General features: G+C 48.6%; 1 protein-coding gene across 5 annotated transcripts in view; it reads left to right on the plus strand.

Annotated features, from left to right (window-relative positions):
* LOC122374389 (transcription factor AP-2-alpha-like) overlaps positions 1-19,379 on the plus strand; it is a 37,097-nt gene that overhangs the window by 16,269 nt on the left and 1,449 nt on the right. For 2 of the 5 annotated variants that reach the window (XM_043353111.1, XM_043353108.1), the window contains exons 2-8: positions 6,158-6,451; positions 7,165-7,305; positions 10,631-10,661; positions 11,722-11,920; positions 15,652-15,770; positions 18,366-18,507; positions 18,872-19,043. In XM_043353111.1, the coding sequence (XP_043209046.1) occupies positions 6,158-6,451; positions 7,165-7,305; positions 10,631-10,661; positions 11,722-11,920; positions 15,652-15,770; positions 18,366-18,507; positions 18,872-19,043 (1,098 nt within the window). Of the gene's footprint in view, positions 1-4,564; positions 4,894-6,157; positions 6,452-7,164; positions 7,306-10,630; positions 10,662-11,721; positions 11,921-12,530; positions 12,697-15,651; positions 15,771-18,365; positions 18,508-18,871; positions 19,044-19,379 lie in introns of those variants that run through there. The other 3 variants (XM_043353112.1, XM_043353110.1, XM_043353109.1) reach the window with 3 other exon arrangements.

The raw sequence follows: 19,379 nt of genomic DNA on the forward strand, positions 1-19,379 counted from the left end.
TTTGCGGCTCACATCTGGACGATTCTTCTCGGAGACGGATGCACGTTTATTTTGTTTATTGTGTGAATGTTAGTACGCACACATGTCGACGCATTTAGAAAAGCAGAATAAGTTTGTCCAACATGTATATGCATTATATGTTTCTACTATAGGTACTATTCGTAAAATGAAATTCTGTCTTTCTGTCTGTCTGTGTGTTTGCACCGTGCAGTGGTGTGCTTTGACGTCGTGCACAGGTTAAACGGTGAGCTCGAGGAGGTTGAAAATCGCAGGGTGTTTTGATGACGTCACGGGCAAGTGCAATGTCGAGTTTCGCGTCTTGGGGTGGATGGGTTACACGTGACACGCGCTGGAAAAGGCGCATTTCCTCCAAATTTTGCTCGGCTCTCAAGCTTGCTTCAAGGCGTCGGCAGCCGGGTTCAATGAACTTTGAAAAGAAAATACATGGCAAGCCTCAGCGGGTCACAAACGGTACGGTCGAGGGGGTTGAACTTTGCACACGGTGTTCATGACGTGACGGGCACGTGCAGTGTCGAGCTTGTAGCCTTGGGAATTGTAGATGTCTCAATATATTTCAATATTTTTCAGTACTATGTTGTTCCTCTTCCTACCCTTCTTGCCAAGTGAAGCCAGGTATTATCCCCTATCGCTGAAATTTGATACCATAGTCAAGCATTTGGTAAGTAGGTACCTATCTCAGGGGTGACAGCAAACACATCACAGCAAAGTGACGTCCAACACATCCATAGTAATTCAGACTGTCAGCGCTGAACACTATCAAACTATATAACTCCGGACTGTCTCAGAGATTAACGTTAATAGACCGCTGGAGATGCTAGCTGCATTTTGCAGAGACACATGCCCTTATGTATTTTATTTTATATCATGAGTTAGATAAGCTCTGGATATATTAAGAGCATCATTTCCCGTCTTAACCAGTTACTAATGACCGTATTGAACTCATTACTGTCTCGGTAGAAAGCGATATATTCATTGCTTTAATTATTAATTAATAAATACAACTATCTAGCTCAGCTGTTATGAAGTTTGCCTCATTCTGAATACGGACTGGCTTATCTGCTGCTAAGACTAGTACATGTTATTCCTTGACAAACTGGGCGTCTGAGCTAACTTTGTCATTGACAATCGGGGATAAACTAATTTCTTTTAGCTTAATAACAAAAAGAAGTGGAGAAGTCATGGTTTAGAAAGAAAGTAAAGGTCCCAAAAGATTTCAGTTGAAACTGGTTCCGGGATTTTCTACAGTATGACCGGGGATCTCACGGTAACCTGATGACTTCATTTTGCAACTATTTAATTTATATCTACGTGACGTGGCAAATGCTTCTGTCCAAGTTGCACAATGCATATGTCTGCACTTTGTATCGAAAGCTATCGAGATAAGTATTACTTGACTGGCAAGCACCTTCCATATCTTAATAGCGTCTTAGAAAAACAAGCCCCGCGCAAGGGAGTACTTCTTCAAAGCCAGCGACTGTTCTTTCAACCACAAAACAGATTCGTCACAGATCACCTGCCTTCTTCCCACACCAAAGAAGCCAGAGTGCCGTTCTCCATTTGTTTCCTGTTCATCCATTCAGCTCACACTGCATGATGCTGACGCGGAAAATAATTATCAGCATGTCGTGCACGAGTGGCGCCGCTAAATCAGCATTGCGACACGCCTGTAATGCATTTCCGCTGGCTAATCACTGGTGGCAGGTTCGACGCCCACCGCCCGGGACGGACCGTCCGTGCACAGTCGGTGCGTCAGTGCAGAGTGTGCACAGTGCAGCGATGACTCGGCGACTCGGCGGACCCTCTAATGTTTGTCTAACCGGCCGCCACCCGTGCACACACATCTGCCGTTCGGCAGGGTCCGCGGCGCACGGAGCAGCAGTGCGCCGCTGTGTGCTCTCGCCCGCTGGCGGCATCTTGCGCCAACACCACTAAACCCTATTCCTGGCGGGGGGGGGGCCTCAGGAGCCCCCCCTGAGGTTTTTTGGTTATTTCTCCCAAACGCGTTGAGCTAGGAAGCTCAAATTTTCTGACTTTTCCTAAAAGGCTTCTACGCAACATGTCTGAAAATTTTGAGTTGATCTGACCTCAGGTCAGGTCACCAGAGGCGGTTTGGTGACCCTGCCTCAGAAAAGTTTGCAATCACGCCAGAGCTAGAGTTTTTGACCGATCAATTTCTTCTCTTCAGGCTTTAGTTAGGATACCAGTATGTGCAATTTGTATATCTCGGAATTTTGATATCGGTGACCTAAGGTCAGGTCAGTTTCGCGACCTCCCCATTATAAGTCAATGGGGGAAAAATCAACTCCCTGTTTTTACCACTAAAACGGGTCGGAATGGCCCTATATACCATACATGACTTCATATACGATCAATCTTCACTACCTTGAGGTCTGTTTTGCTGTTGGGCAGCTGTGAGGTCATGTGACGTCATCAAAGGTCACCAAAGGTTTTTGGCCAATAACTCCGTACAGGAACAAGATACAGACGCGTGGATGGTCTCATTGTGTTCAGCTCGTCAAGACGCATCGAATGATATACATGATGACCTCGAGGTCACGTGACCTGAGGTCAACCTTTGACCTTGACCTTTCGAGGTCAACATATATATCATTCGATGCGGATTGACGAGAGGATCACGATGATGCCCTTAGTTTGTTCCTATCTTGACTAATTCGAAAGTAATATATAATACTGAACGAGGCCGGTGTAAATAAATTTTCAAGACCGAGGTCCTTACTGGATTTTTGAACGAGGCCGAAGGCCGAGTTCAAAAATCAGTAAGGACTGAGGTCTTGAAAATTTATCACCGGCCGAGTTTGGTATGTATTTTACTGTATGCCAACGATAAATTTATTTTCTGGACCGAAGCTCTTAGCCGACTTAGGAACGAGACCATCCCAAAATGTTCGCTTAAGTGCATTCTGGTAATGCATTTTTGACCGTGGTCAATTTGCTTACACCAGTTATTACCACACCCCTCTGGCTAATGTATTTGAATAGGCCAGGCATACAGTAATTCGAGAAAAACTCTCTCCATATCTAGCGCCACCATTTTGACTTTTTCGACCCCTGTGACGTCATCTTTGACCTGACCTGAAAATGACCTTAGTAAAAATTGTAGACCTTGTCCATGCGTATCCGATGCCGTTTACCGCTTGTCGCTATCTTGCTTCGTTCTCGAGATCTCAGGGGGGCCGAATCGGCCCCCCCGCCAGTTTCTTGTCCCGGCGGAGCCCGCCAGGAATAGGGTTAATGGTCCTCCCACGCTCCGCAATCAGAGCACAATGCCGATCTGCGATCGGGTCAGAAGCGCCGCGTACCTCGTCAGAGGAGCATCGCGTGGAGGACGCGGCCGGCTTTCTATTCTATGGTCGGTTGTCAGGGTGATAGTGGCTGTAAAGAGCTACCAAGAGCCGACTCTCACAGAGAGCGGAGCCAAAGCCACGCCTCGGACAGTCCGGACATACATCATAGAGGCCAGACGATCCGAGATCGCACGCTAATAAATTGAGCAGTAATTTAATGCGATCGGCCCCTACAAAGGAGCCGACCGACTATTTGCATTCGACCGTTCGGATTTCACAACACATCAGACGTTCGGGAAATGTTTTCCATCTGTGATAAATTGCTGAGTGTAATTTACTGCTGCCCTAAAAATAACAACATTTTGAAACTTGCCAGCACACCAGATGTTCATTGTTCGAAATGCGTTCTAAAAATGACATCACTTTCAAATGCTGATGCATTTAGTTTAAATGCCACTCTTCAGGCAAACACTTATCAAATAGTTAAACGGTTTAAAATAAAAATCAAGAAGAAAAGAACACGGACTAGCTGCTTTTATAGATATATGTAAGCTATGAGACAATTTTACTGTTAAAAGTCCGTTACCCTTGACCATGAATTTAATGCATAAATTTTATTGTTCCGCATAGCACAAGGTTTATAAGCCGAACAAATGTCGAATCAAAATCAATTTGGATATAAGAACTTTGGTAAAAAGTCACTTGTTCTACATAACATAACATAACAAAAAAACAAAACAAAAAATAAATCCACCTATTCACTGCAGTGGACTTAAAATCTACCGATGAAAACGTTAGTTTTACACATACGGAGCTACATTCATAAAACAATTATAAACTCCAGGAAATGCTGTATTCCAGTATTTCCGCGGTGAATTGATTCTACGTTTATCGGATTTTACTTTGCATCATTAAAGCATGAATCGTTCCAAAATTCAAAGAGAATACATTGTGCACAACAATTATCTATAAAACCATTCTCCGAACAAACTATGTTTCCTTTTCTAAAACAGCGTCATTAGCAATCAATCTCGTGTAACGATGCCGGCTCGGCGGGCTGGCCAATTCGCCGCGGGCCGCCGCGGGCCGCCGCGGGCCTGTCGGCCGGCCGCGCGCGGTGTAATAGGTCAGACGGCTCCGCTCCGTTCCGCTCGGCCCCATCATTATCCGGGCGCCCCGAGCGTCGGCGATCGCAGACGAGAGCGAGCCAGCCAGCCTCCGCCGCGCCGGCCAGGGCAGAGCGCGAGAGGACGTCCAGGTATTCACCACGTGCTGACCAGCAGCAGCGGTCCTCTGAGGAGCGGAGAGGAGGATAGGGGAGCGGGGTCTGGCGGTGGAGAGAGTTGGAGGACTGAGGTGGGGCTGACCGGACGCGGACAGGACAGTGAGAGGGTGCCGAGTGAGCGGTGTGTTGGTTGGTGAGACAGAGAGGTGCAGAGTGAGCTAAGTGGAACACGAAGGTCGGGTAGCGGTGGCTGGTACGGTTTCACGTGGAATGTGACAGGTGAAATCAGCGATGTTGGAACAAGAGGACAGAGACAGCAACATGTCGTCGGCCTCCGCGGAGGTGAGCTCGAAATATAAAAAGAAACATAATGCTCTGTGCTATGTGAAAAGTCGTCATTTGTCCATTCAACCCTCATAATCGAAATCTCACTTGTAGCTGAAACCCGTCTGTTAGTTTTTTTGCGTTTCATATAATCTATTGAACTATATTCTGATGTTTTCCTGTTGATTGAGGAAAAACTTTTTGACAATACCATGTAGACGCAGTTGCTCCGGTACATCAACATTCCAAAAAATGCATGCCTTACTTGACGTCAATGTCGGCAAAATCCAAGAAACCATTACTATTTAACCGGTTGTCAGTAGCTCGGGAAGGAACAATGTCGTTTCTTGGAGTTGACATCAACAGCACGCGAATTACAAGCAATGACGATCACTTCGTGAGGCAAAGTCGCATGGGCGGCTTTCATTATAAATCTGTCTATGATTAAACAGTGCGACCAACTACACCTGAGAACCATGTAAATATCATGCTAATTGCAAGTGTCTGTCATGTTTAATATCAAATCCATATCACTCCCCCCCCCCCCCCCCCACTTGCTCAACAGCCTTGACCAGAAAAGAGGACCTAACCTAACAGATAAAACGTATTGTTTGCCGGTGTCCTTGACTGATTGGAGCCTCCATCGATCTCTGCCTGGTTAGATATCAATAGCCAGCACCACGGACCGTGCAGTCAGAGTCCTGTGATCGGATCACCCAGCGTGGCTGGACCATGGCACTGCAGCCAGTGAAGCGTGAATATTTGTGCGGCCGTGGCTGTCAGGCCGGCCAGCGCTCAGCTCTTCGGAGAAACACTCTATAGCTCCGAGGGGTTGACCGATTGCCGCGTCACTCATGCATCCATCCATACCAGACGGCTGGGAGGGAGGGCGAGAGGGAGGTGGTGGACAGGACTCTTGAAGTGTGAAAGTAGCATTTGTATATTACTCGGGTTTCGACGTTGAAATAAGATGAAAGCAAGTGGAACCTTTCATTTATCAAGGGCACTTCGGTGTTTGGCGCTTTTTTAAGCAAATAAGAATGCAGCATCTTATTGTAGACAACGGCAAACATCGGCCTGCAAGCTACATGAATTTGACATACATGGACTTTAAACGCTCCGTTTTGTATTATTAAATGTTCCTTGCTGTTACCCCTCCAGCATTACCCAGCAGCTGGATAGACCCCTGATCTACCATTCCAGGAGCTTACTACCCCACCACCCCTCCGTGACACCCTCGGCAACAACCCCTGCTAACACCCACCCTTCTCTCTTCCCGCAGGACCGCTCCGGTGGCCACCCGGCCGGTATGGCGGCCATCACATCACTCTCCGGCTCTCCAACATTCAGCGGCTCGACCCGACTGAGTCACACACCAACCTCCGAGTTCCAGCCACCCTACTTCCCGCCTCCCTACAACCCGGCCAGCGTGGCCGACCAGTTCCAGCTGCATCACGTGAATGCCGCCGCCTCGGAGGTAGCCTACCAGCTGAGCACGAGCCTGCAGCAGCAGACCTACCCTATCTCGGCCAGTCTGGTGGCGCGGCGGACCGACGGAGACACGGCGACTAATAATGTGAGTACTCGCGTGAGACGCGATGGAAGGGGAGGGAGAAGGGACAAGAAATACCAGGGCGGAGAGCCGAGAGGAATGAGGCAGGTTGCATGAAGATAAGGGAATGGTGCCAAACTAGCCAGCGACTTTTTCCATATGCTTGTGGTTTTGCACTTGGCTTATGAAAAATAGTTGCGATCTCTCATTTTCGCATTCCTAGTAATGCAATATCACCACAAGTGACGTCACAAACACCCCTCAGTGACGTCACAAACAGCCCCAGTGGCGCCTCGCCGCCCCGGCGCGCTGGCAGCAGGATAAGCATCTGGTCGGTCCCCACGCATTCCCGGTCGATCGGCGTCTCGAAGCCGAAACGTGTTCTGCATACTGTATGAGGTCCCAGCACAGTCTCCGGGCCGCTGAGCTCTCGGCTGTGTGGCTGGCTTCACAAGTAGAGTTCACTGAACAAAATGGTCGCTGTGGGGGATGTGGCCTAGAGCCCCAAAGAGCAAGGGTGCGTTGAGGAAGCCTAGAGACAGTTGGGGTTGGGCTTATCAGCGTTCATGTGTGTAACCCGTTGTCTGGGATGCATTACAACAACTGCAATGACTCCGTCCAGACGCCTGATTCGGGTACTCCCAAATGATCTGATGTTTATGACGACTAACAGACTGCCCACATCATATGTCGTTTGATTGTCGTGACCTGACCTCTGACCCTCTGTGCACCCACAGGCGTCCAACCTACACATGCACGACTCAGTACGGTTCTCGAGCCGGCCTGAGACCGTGCTGATGAGAGCCGGTCACGTGTTAGGGGAGACCCAGGACGCTGTCATCCTCCCAAACTCGATACATGGCATGGACGATGGTCAGGTGAGTGACGAGGAAGGGAGAGAGGGGAGAGAGAGAGAGAGAGAGAGAGAGAGAGAGAGAGAGAGAGAGAGAGAGAGAGAGAGAGAGAGAGAGAGAGAGAGAGAGAGAGAGAGAGAGAGAGAGAGAGAGAGAGAGAGAGAGATGCCACCGACAAATGAGGACTGCTGAATATATCTAATGGGCTCATAACGAAACAAGAATTTACACTCGATTCCTTTTTTATTCCTTCTAATTTTCGCTCTTCGTCTTTTCTCCTCATCCTCCTTTTGTAGTAATCATGCATCCCCATGCACCGACCGTTCTCGTCTCCCTGCTGGAAGCTGCGAGAAGCAGTGCTCCGCTCGGCTGTCTGGTTTTTAACGCCACCTGCCAGTGAGGCGTGGTCGGTGCGGTCCGCAGACTGATAGTTCCCAAGGCCGGCTTTTTGTGGGCCCGCCGTGCGCTGCCGGCTGGGTAAGGCGGGCATAAATTACCGCTACAGTACCGCCAGCCGACTCCGGGTCAGAGAGCAGTGACGTCAGAGTGACGTCATCAGAGGTTCAATGTCAGCGCACCGCACTGGAAGGTCGTTACGGTGGTCGACCAGAGATTGAATGAGTTCTTTTTACATAAATTTATCTGGAAGGTTTGAATGAGCCCACTGATAGAACCAGAGCCTTTACTCGTATGCTAAGTGAAACTTTTCAACGGCCCAAGCCGGCACCGTTCAATCGAGCAATTTCAGACTGAATCGGGAAAATTCGGATGCTAAAGCTATGCCCATCTGAGCTGGACCCGGCTCGTTTCAGTGAACTGAATAAAAAGCGGCTGCTCCCGCCAAGTACGGACCAGTCCGTCAAAAGTCTTACATATCGAGCGCCGCAGAAACTTGACTTTTGGCTCTACTACCGGGAGTTGGATGCTCAACCGATTTAGTTACAGAACGGAAAAATTAATAAATATATCAGTCATACAGACTGAATTAAATCAAGTCTTATCGATAAATGCATTACTACACATTGCAGTTGCACGGAGCATAAACCTTGCTCCTAGTTATTGCGCTGTTGCCTGTTACAGTGCGTTATCTTCTCTGTCGACCATGAAGAGTGTCGCCGACCATTGCCCCTGAGATTTGAGACAATTCTGTTGTAACCACCAAGAGCTTGTCGTTGTGAACCTTGTCATAACTAGATACCTAGGGGAAGTTGGGGGAACGCCGAAGACTTTTTTCTGACGCCCGTAGCACGCAAGGTAGACAACATAAGCTATTCTTGTTGGCGTCATTCGAGAGGCCAGTCTTTTGCCTTTCAAACATACCAGGCGCATTTCATGAATTCGCATACCGTTAAGCGCACAAACTAAAAATATCAAAGAAGTGACTTTTTCGGCGTTGCCCCGGACTGCGGGGAAAGCCGAAAATGGGAGAAATGATCTACGGGGAATGCCGACATTGATGTTTTGCCATTTTATCTCAAACTTTATCCAGAATTGATCAAAGCTGACACGCGTTTTAAGAGCTTGAGGACGCGGTGCACACTGGAAGTTATAATTGTGTGATATAATAAGAACATGCCAGGTAAATCATTCCTTATAGGTAACAGGCCGTTGTGTCGGTTGAAAGTGTAATTTGTGTGACTAAAAATACGCGTTGCTATTCTACAGCAGTAAAGTCCACGTAGCGTGCTTTTAACACGTGCGTAATCGCACGTTTTCGGCATTACCCCATCCTGCCATACTTTCATTTGCAGGCCCATAACTTTTCAACGTGCTGTATAAATTTCAAATAGGCAGCACACTTATGCAAAGACATGCTAAAGATTACTTGACCGAATTGGCCAGACAAACGGTAGCATAATGAGTAAGAAATGCAGCTTCAAAGGCGCATGTAGTACAAGGGAAACGTACCTTGAAAACGCTCTTGGCGCCCTCACAGTCGAAGTATTCCGAATGACGACTCGTAACAAACATGCGATAATTGTAGTCACTTAAGCTTCAGAGCATCACTGACAGGTGGCATCCATGTCTTACGGTTTTCGAAATATCTCGAATTTCGGCTTTGCCCCAACTCCGGCATTGCCCCAACTTCCCCTATATGGCGTAACTATATAGACAAGGATGGCGCAGATAAAGACTAAAGGCAAAGTCAGTAGCTTCTAAAATGGGTCAGCCAGTAAGATAAAGGCTTTTTATTTGTGCTTTGATGAAAAAATTGTAATGATTTAATCAACTGATCTACACGAATATAAAGGGCATAGCTACTGGTTGAAGACGTAGACCAGCAACTGATCAACTGCTGTGAGCTACTGCAGTCCCTTGTATACGGTCGTGCTACTTTGCTGTGAGCTAGTGCAGTCTCCATCATGGTGGTGTTACATTGCTGTGAGCTAATGCAGTCCCCAGTTTGGGCAATATGGTGGTAGCAATATGGTAGCTCAAGTCAATAACGACGTGCTTGTTACAATCTGGCGTGGCAGCTACTCTGTTCTCTGCTGCAAACATATGAACTTACGAATATGCTAGCAGATTCTGAATATAGTATTTTACAATTTGGAATTTTGGGCCGAATTTTTCTTGATGCCTTATTTTATACTTATAAAAATTAACACTCAAAATGCTTAATTCATGACAGTATTATGCAAATTTCACCAACCTTAGACTGGCTTTCTGTCCGCGCCGATATTCTGTCGAACACTGTGATTGACCGCAGTGGCGTTGTGGCTTATCTCCAGGCTTGCTTCACTGACGCTATGGACGCTATGTGAAAAATTATATTGATGTTGATGTGTAACCGTAAATACGTGTCTCATAAGAAACGTGTGCAAGATGTGTCTCTCCAAAATCTCCCAAACTCAGTTGTTTTAAGTTTATTACTCTTGTGCTGTTTGCCCTGCATTTCGTAATTATTGGACTGGGACACAATGATGTGCGAAGAAGTTGAGGAGGTTGAACTGGAGTCTGATGAAGATATGGGTTACGTTATGCCCGTTATGGTGTGTTTATAATATCTTATTGTTATTGCACAGTTTCTCATGGATAAATGGTTGTAACACACTCATGGGTGACAAGAGTATGATACATTTATACATTAATCAAACAAGTGTTTACCCACAAGTTTGAGTGGTCAAATCGCTCATCAAGTGTTGAAATCATTTACAGCACTGACTACCTAATGTGTGCGATGCCTTATCATCCATTCTTTCACATTTTACGTGTCTTCTGCTGCTTTTTATTGTTCAGTGTTTTTGTTGCCTTTTTGCCTTTTTTTGCAAATTGTTTTATACCCTTGTTGTTGCTGTGCCTTGTTGTAATCAATTGCTTACTTTTGATTTTGTTTTCTTTATTTCAGAGCATTGGGATAGATAGTGACTCCTTCCCAGGTAACTAATGTCTTTTTATTTATTTTTTGTATCAACAATGATTTCAAAATATGTTGAGCTATCTCACGATAGATGCCTTACTTATCTTGTGATGCTATTGTCACTTTGTAAGTCAACAGCACTATTTACTTTTTATTAGATGATTAAGAACATATTGGTTTCATTTTGTGTGTGGGTTTTGCCTATTATTTTTCCTCATTTAACTGATTTTTAACTTAAGTTTGCCTTTATTATTATTTGTTATCAAGCCACTGAACAAGTGAAGATGGTGTGAATATTATTTAAAGTGTTCTATGATTCCTTACTTCACATAGCTAACCTGATTACATTGCATGAGTTTTGCAAAAGCATAAGGCTACACATGCTTTACATGGTAACCCATCACAAGGTTGTGCCTGCTTTACATGATTTCTCAACACAGGATCTCACATAGACATAAAATCTGCTATCCTTCTGACAAACTGGGACCTGGGTAGCCTCTTTTAGTCTTTTGACTCTTGAGTGTGACTTTTTCCTGAGAGTGCTACCGGTCCATGACTCCACAGCTCCTATGTGACTGTGCAACTGCATGGACATATCTACAAAGTTATTTTACTCTTTCCCTTGTCAATGGTTTGCTTAATCATATTGCTCCCCCACTTTATGCATGAGCCAGTATGCCAGTAAACAGTTTATTGATTCACTTTATGACAATGACTGATGATTGCATTATTACTTGCTTCAATAATTGTACCAGTTTCTTTGTTTTATAATTTTTCATGATCCTTGACGTTTGTTACACTCCAGCATGCATGAATGACAAAATGACACTGGATTGTTGACTTCTTAACTGTGCATTTTCTTCGTTACCTACCTTCCACTCTTTGCCATACATTCCACTCAATGTCATGTCCTCGCATTATCACCATCAAAGTCACAATTTTCCAACTTCATTACCTTTCCCGAGGGCTTGAGAGCCTAGCATGAACCCTGCTGGCGCGTCGCCCTCCTGTCCCCGATGGTTGTCCGTGGCGCGGCCACTGACGGTCCGTCTATCTGGCGGTGCTGTCTGTGCCGGCAGGCGTCAAGGCCGAGTGGGAGGACAGTGACGCCCTGCTGCCCAGCGGCCTGCACCCGTCCGACCTGTTCTGCAGCGTGCCCGGTCGGCTCTCGCTGCTCGCCTCCAACTCAAAGTACAAAGTCAATGTGGCCGAGGTGCGCCGCCGACTGGCGCCGCCCGAGTGTCTCAACGCCTCCCTGCTCGGCGGAATCATCCGCAGGTGGGTCCCATCCCCGCGGCGGAATCCCCCCTCGTCCCTGCGGCGGAATCCCCCTCCTAGTCGGCGGAGACCCCTCTCCGGGCGGCCCCTTCCCTCGTCGCTTCCTCCCAGGGTGCGCGCGTTAGAGCATCCTCCCCTGGCGCCGGGTGGAAGGCGGGCTGGACGAGGCTGTTCGTTCAGTGGGACCCGCGTGGGAGAGCCGGGAGTTGGTTTATGAGTGAGGTTGTAATTTTGAATGACGTTTGACCCTGAAAGGGCAAGGACGCTTTGACAAAGCCCAGGAGACAGACAGACGGAGACTCGACGACTAACGGTGCCGGGCTGGTGTAGCTGACCTCGCTCGCTCGGTCGTCTTTTCGAAGTTTGCTTTGGAACGTGCATGCTCTTTTTCCATTGCATGACAAAACTGCTTGCCAATGGTTATCTGCTCGAACACCACATACACTGCACACACCTCACGACCTTTCTCCTCGCTCATTTTTTCCCCACGTTCCTGGCACCTCCACCCTGTGGCCATTTCCCCCACTCACCTTCCGGCCCATCGGTGTTTCTGCACTCCCCTGCACCACTGTAACCCTCCCCGGCACTCGCTGTCGGCCTGCACGCGCAGACTTGTCTCGGGAGCTGCTGCCTACGGATATCTTCAGCTCTGTGCCGGGCCGGCTGAGTCTGCTCAGTTCCACCTCCAAGTACAAGGTGACGGTGGCAGAGGTGCAGCGCCGGCTGGCGTCACCGGAGTGTCTCAACGCCTCGCTGCTCGGTGGTGTGTTCAGGAGGTAAGCATAGGAGTGATGGCGGGCGGACAGGCGACTGGCGAGCAGAGCGTGGTTATGTCGAAGCTTGTGCTTGGATTGGTATGGAAGGGCTGATTCTCACGTTTATTTTTTTTAGGGGCTTGGGCTAGTTTCAGTTTTGTTATTGTCGTTTGTGGATTACCAATTTTCGTGAAAATTGATTAATTGATAAATGAGACCCTTTTAAGGTGATTGGTTCGAGCAGGTCACGATTGAGTTATTCCATAAGCCAATTGTAAGCACACATGGATATCATTTTGGTTCTCAAATATTTGTCGACTTTGGCGACTTCTCAATGTCTATTTTTATGGCCTGTAGTTCGAAGCTGTACAGTAATATCGGTAAGTTTCGCGGGAAATAACCGGTTACCGGACAGAAGCCAGTGTTCATTTCGTCACACCTGAGACTGTGTTATCCCTGGCCGGCTGCGGTCGGGCGGGGAGCACCGGGGTTTACCCGCTCAAAGGTCATTCAGGCCGCTGTGTGCTGGCGTGTGGGTATGATCCGCTTGCTTGTGTGGCTTGCCGCGACCTCTTTTACCGAGGTGGCAGCGCTGTGAAGCGTGACGTCAAACATTTTGTTTGTCACTGCGCACTTTGACGCAGCTCATCCTTGTCGATTATATTGCTTTGTTGACATTAACACTAATAACCGCGTCCGCTTTGACCTCGGGTTTATGGTTGGCTGCGTCTCCGTCCTCCTCAGTACCGGCCACCGTTGCCGTGTTGTCGATTCTCACACCGTGCTGTTGACGTGCCGCGCGCCGTTTCCGCGCTGTCGGAGGTCGCCGCGCCGGCCACTGCCCACCGAGCCAAATCTGCAGCCGACTCGGACCGGCCCGCGCCCCGCAGCGTCCAGAGCTGAACTCTGTCGACGATTTATGGACGGAAAGCATGCGGGCGGTATTACTGCGAAGTGTCACTCTGTAATTGTTCACGGAATGGCTGCCCGCGGGCCGGCCGGTCGGCCGGCGGGAGCGGTGGGCTGTCGCTGAGCGCTCGGCTGCGCGCCGCTCGGACTGCCCGCCGGTCTGAGACTACCTGCAGTGTCATCGGGAGGCTGAGTCCAGAGTCCAGAGTCCGCGCTCTGCCCTGCCGCGCCGTCCGCACTCGGGATAATGATAGCGTGTTGCAACGGCGCTGTTCTGTGTTTAGCGCACCGCCAAGGTGTTGAGGTGAAGAAATACGGTAATGCTGCTCTTTCTGGGAGCGGTCGTAAGGTCCTGTTTATGACTGTCGGACTTTACAAGAGTGGGGCTGCGTTTACGTTCGAGCCAACCAATGCATCGATGGGTTTAACGAAGCGGCATTGTCGAGACTCCAGAGCAGATATCTATACCGTTCATCGGACTGTGAAATGCATTTCGTCCGGATCTTTCAGTGGTCAATAACCCTCGACTACGGTACTTGACATAACAGCGAAATCGGTTCTGCAGATGAGCGAGCCAGCGGCTATACGAATAGGCCATATCTGCGAGGATTCATTAACATCCGATAAAAACCACACCTCCTGACCGACTACCAAAATTGCTGCCTCCTGAGTCCTGAGTGAACACAAAGTATACGACCATGCTTCAGGTGCCGCCAGGTCTCATCACCAATTCATGGCGCAACCTCGGTGGCGCTTTGGGCATCCGGGGATTACCCGACGACCTGCCAAGGCAGCTGTGCTGCTGATGTAATTTGTCCACTCGTTTTCCTGAATGGCTGACCATAACTGGATGAGCGGGTTTCTAGACTGGTTTCAGGATCTCGTTTATCTGCTGACCGACTTGTTTTCTGTCTGCTTATGAAAAGACGACGTTCGATTTCATGGCATGGGCTTGATGATTTCCCGGATTGATACGGCGACATTGTTTTCTATTCCTCTGCAATGGCGATCCATTTTGTTCAGCAGGTGTTTATGTGTATTTTATAAAAAAGGTCCCTTCCTCTTAGCTTGCTTTTTTCCTTCATGGCCATTGTTAATTTTTTCAGCGACTTCGCTTTTCTCTGAACCCCAGTCCGTCACCGTGTAACTTTGAGCCATGGCACTCAGTCTCTAGTTCTACACGCCGTGTTGTCTTTCCTTGGGTGTTACACCCGCTGGTCTCCCATATCGCATCATAATTCTCTGTCAAGGCTGTATGTGTGGCAAATTCTCCTGATTTTGGTTATTTCCATCAGCCCTTGAAGTTTCAATCAACGTGCTTATCTATCGACATGGGAAATACTACCACTATAGAGCTTCTGCGGAATCGCCTGACACAATTACTGCAAACCACAAGGACCTGAGATCGACCGAGACATGACAGAGACGAACATGTGTTGTTAGAATAGCATAAACATGCTGACTAAAACGGTTGACTGGTCAGATGACCGACTGGTCACCCGACTACATCTCAAGACTGAATATGTAAATAGGCACTGGGTGCAAGACGTTGAACCTGGACATATTAATTAACATTTTGATGTGGTTGAACTGAGTGGTTGAACTGAACTAATACCGTAATGGGAGGGGCACCGACCCAGTCATGTCCCTAGCCCGTTTGTGACCGTGGCATGCATTGTCTTCCTCGTTCAAATACGACTGTGAGCAGTAGCTTTTAATGTGTTGTTCAACAAGGAGCTTACATAAGTGCATTGCATTACGTTGCATAAGTGTTTATCATTCGTCGCATTTGTTATGAAATGCTGGTCTCTTTTAGTCACTTCTCCTGGAGGCCGCAGCAATGTTTCGACGAAATGCAACTCTGTGTCGCTAATAAAAAGACACTTGTCCATTATTGTAATGCTTAACATTTCATGCGATCTCCATATGTTCATGATGTTGTTCGTCTGGCTCATACTTCCTGCCTTGGCATCCAATGCTACGTTACAACCTGACGAACATTACCCCTGACGTTCCCTCGGTGGCCATCCACCACGACCACCGCCTTACGCTGCTGCTCCGTTGCAGGGCCAAATCAAAGAACGGCGGCCGTCTGCTGCGAGAGAACCTGGAGAAGATCGGTCTGAACCTGCCAGCCGGCCGTAGGAAGGCGGCCAACGTCACCCTGCTCACGTCACTCGTCGAGGGTAAGGAGTTGGAGGAGACCGCGCTCGGCCGGTGGGCGGAGGGCACCCGCTAGTCGTTAGCTCACTAGGCTGGTTAATAAGAGATCTATGGATACTGGATAGATGCAATGGATAGATACAATGGATAGGTGGGCAATTGATAGATACAACAAATAACGTAGTTCGAACAATTTACCGATACGTACCCAGAACTGGCACGTCTCATCAGTGTTGTGGCTGGTACTGGGTACGGCAAATCTTAGTTAGATTAAAATATAACCTCATTTCTCACACATGATAAATCTCTGGATTATCCCATGAAGTACACTGACATTATGTGAGTCAATTGATACAACAAATAACGTAGTTGGTGGGCAATTGATAGATACAACAAATAACGTAGTTCGAACAATTAACCGATACGTACCCAGAACTGGCACGTCTCATCAGTGTTGTGGCTGGTACTGGGTACGGCAAATCTTAGTTAGATTAAAATATAACCTCATTTCTCACACATGGTAAATCTCTGGATTATCCCATGAAGTACACTGACATTCTGTGAGTCATTGTTCCCGACCGCTAGCTGGCTACCTCATGCACAGTGCTCAGATCATCGTATTCATAATGCACCACGTGGTGCACCGTCCGCTGTATAATCCTGACCGGGTATCGGAGGGGAGTTCCCAGAAGGCTGACGCTTCGGAAAACACGGCTCTTGTCTGAGTACACGGAGTCTGGATGTATTTTATGGAACAGGCGATGTATGGACTGCCTGCAGGTCGTCTCAGTAATTTGCGATCTGATATATTTAGGTAACAATGGCCTAGATTATGCTAAGAGAACGCTTCTGCTTTTCAGTTTCGTTTGTTAACTTGGCAATATTGCGCTTAATACTTGTGTATATCCATGTATCTCCATTTTGTTTCAACACGTCAACAGTCTTGAAATGATCCACCGGTACTCATTCACTCTGTTGCAGTTTGCCAAGCCTTATCCCATTCATTCTATGTTGTACTTGGAACGCTCCTTCGGCTCACTAACCTCCTACTCCCCTCGCCCCGCCGAGTCCCCATTACCTCTCAGCCAGCCGCGCTCACTGACCACACCCTCTCCCGCCACCACTGAGTGCGCGCCGCGCAGCGTCCGCTCCAGTGCGCGCGCTGTTGCAACACCTCCCGCCATCGTCGGCGATCCGAGACGATACTGTCGACCGGGCGGTCATTAGCTGCTCGTCTGCGGTCGAGGAGACAGTGAGAGCGAGTCGGAACGGCCGGGAACGGGTGGGCAGGAGCGGTGGAGATTGATGGACGGCGGTCGCCCCTCCTACCCTGACGGGCCGAAACTGGTGGGCGTCACGGTGGGCCTCCCGCTGGGAGAAGGAGGGGATGGTGGGGTTCGCTGAAATGTACCCAGAGATGAGGACAGGGGAGGGGTAAAGCGGTAAAGGAGATGCTGGGTGGTAACGGGTCTCGCGTTTGGCTGGTGGCTCTGAAACTTCCTAGGAACCTCTCGCTGGTTCCGTTATTTTCATTTAACATCCATGGCGAGTCCTGTTTATCCTAAAGCTTAACGACAATTCATACAACGAAAACATCTCTCTTATTTTAACATTGCCAACCGTGCTTCAATCTGGCTTGCGCTCACCTTTGTTAACACTAAGCACTAAACACACATATGTACCTCTCACCTCCGTGATCTGCAAATTCTGCATGCCTGAGGTATCCAGGTATACAGAGACCAGTCATGAGCCGTGTGACGCATACATTAACCTCCTTGGCCCGAGTGCTCTGGAAGGAGATAGCCATAATCAGGCATGCAAGATACTTCAAACATGCACAGTGCACATGTTGAATTAGTTTCAGACTCCCTGACCCATGTCCTTTCCCATATTTTATTGTCTGGTCGTTGACCTTCTTATGCTCCTGGTCACACACACGTATCCTGTGGTCGATCTTTTACCCCGGCAGCTGCTATCATATTAAGCAGTAGGTACTGCTCCCCTCCACCTCTGGCCCGTGTCCCGATCGCAGTGTTCCCAGTCACTCCAGTCTGTGCCGAGGTCAGTGGACTAGGCAGCAGCGGGTGACTGGGACTCCTAGAGTCGCTCTCCTGTATAGTGGTGGTGGTAAACAAATGAGGGTGCCACACAAACAAATGGCTTGGCGAATCGGGCACTGCTCATCTGTCCATCGGTTTTGATCTTTGTTAGGTGTTATTCACTTGCCGATGAATCTCCTATTTCTACTTTGCATTCTTCAATTTACTCTAACTTTGCCCGGCTCCTTCGTGCAACATTGACGCTCCTTCGTGCAGTTACTTGTAACAGCTTCGCACTGTCACAGGCGCAGCTTCCCGCCCTCTCTTAAATTTACTTCTTCTGTTTGCCCTCACTGGGGTGTTTTCCTTGGTCTCGTCTTACATCCTTTCCACCAAGTCTCACCGCTTTCACTGTTGATCCCTAATCAACCTTGTTTGATTCTCGTTTCCTACCCATCCCCATCTTTCTCACTCAACTATTTCCCTCCTCACCGCTCATTTTCCTTCTAGTTCCCTTCATTTAGTTTCTCGTCTCTTTTTTGCCCCTCTCTCACTCCCTCTCCCACGCTCTTTTCTCAGGCGAGGCGATTCACCTGGCACGTGACTTCGGATACGTCTGTGAGACCGAGTTTCCGTCTCGCCAAATCGCCGAGTACTTGTGCCGCCTTCACTCCGCTCCGGCTGAGCAATACCAGCGCCGAGAGCTGGTCAAAGCCACCAAGTAAGTACTGGTACTCAGTACCAGGGGAGAGGGGTTCAAATTATGCAAGTACCGGTCTCAGTAGGTATCAGCGGCGAGGGATGGTTGAAGCCACAAAGTACCGGTAATTGGTGTGAGCTGTGAGAGGTCTGAAAGAATTGAAGTTTAGGGGTGTGATCTTGTTGTCAGGTTTGTTTATGTCGTAATGATATAATTGAAAGACCTTCTCAATATCGATAATCGATATGTCTGGCTCTCTGACCAATAACGTGTTACTGGCTGTCCAGCGCCGACTGTGTATAAAGTATTTCACTCTACTACGCTGCTCCCCAACTGAGACAAATTGCCCCCTTATAACTCCTCACTCCACCCTCCCCTTCTTCAGGGAGATCACAAAGGAGCTGATGGACCTGCTGAACCAGGACCGGTCGCCGCTGTGTAACACGCGGCCGCAGATCATCCTGGACCCGCAGATCCAGCGGCACCTGACGCACTTCTCGCTCATAACGCACGGCTTCGGCAGTCCGGCCATCGTGGCGGCGCTCACCGCCATTCAGGTGAGAATCACGGGTGTTCACTAGTGAGAACGGTGGCTCAGAGGTGCTCACCGCCATTCAGGTGAGAACAGAGTGAGCAAGTGTTGCTTAACGCCATTAAAGTGAGATGAGGGGAGCGCGATGCTTACCAACATATGGGTGAGAACAGTGGCTCAGCGGCGCCCTGGTGAGAGCGGTGAGCAAGCGGTGCCTACCGGCATATAGGTGAAACAGCGGTGCCATTTACCATCCGAGTGAGAACGATGGGAGGGCAATGCTTACCGACGTAGGTGATAACCGCCAGACGTCACTCGCCGTAATCCCGCTAGGAAAGCAGCGAGACAGCGGCGCTCACCA

The sequence above is a fragment of the Amphibalanus amphitrite genome, unplaced genomic scaffold (assembly GCF_019059575.1).
Source record: "Amphibalanus amphitrite isolate SeventyFive unplaced genomic scaffold, NRLGWU_Aamphi_draft 001651F_arrow, whole genome shotgun sequence".
Lineage (NCBI taxonomy): Eukaryota > Metazoa > Arthropoda > Thecostraca > Balanomorpha > Balanidae > Amphibalanus > Amphibalanus amphitrite.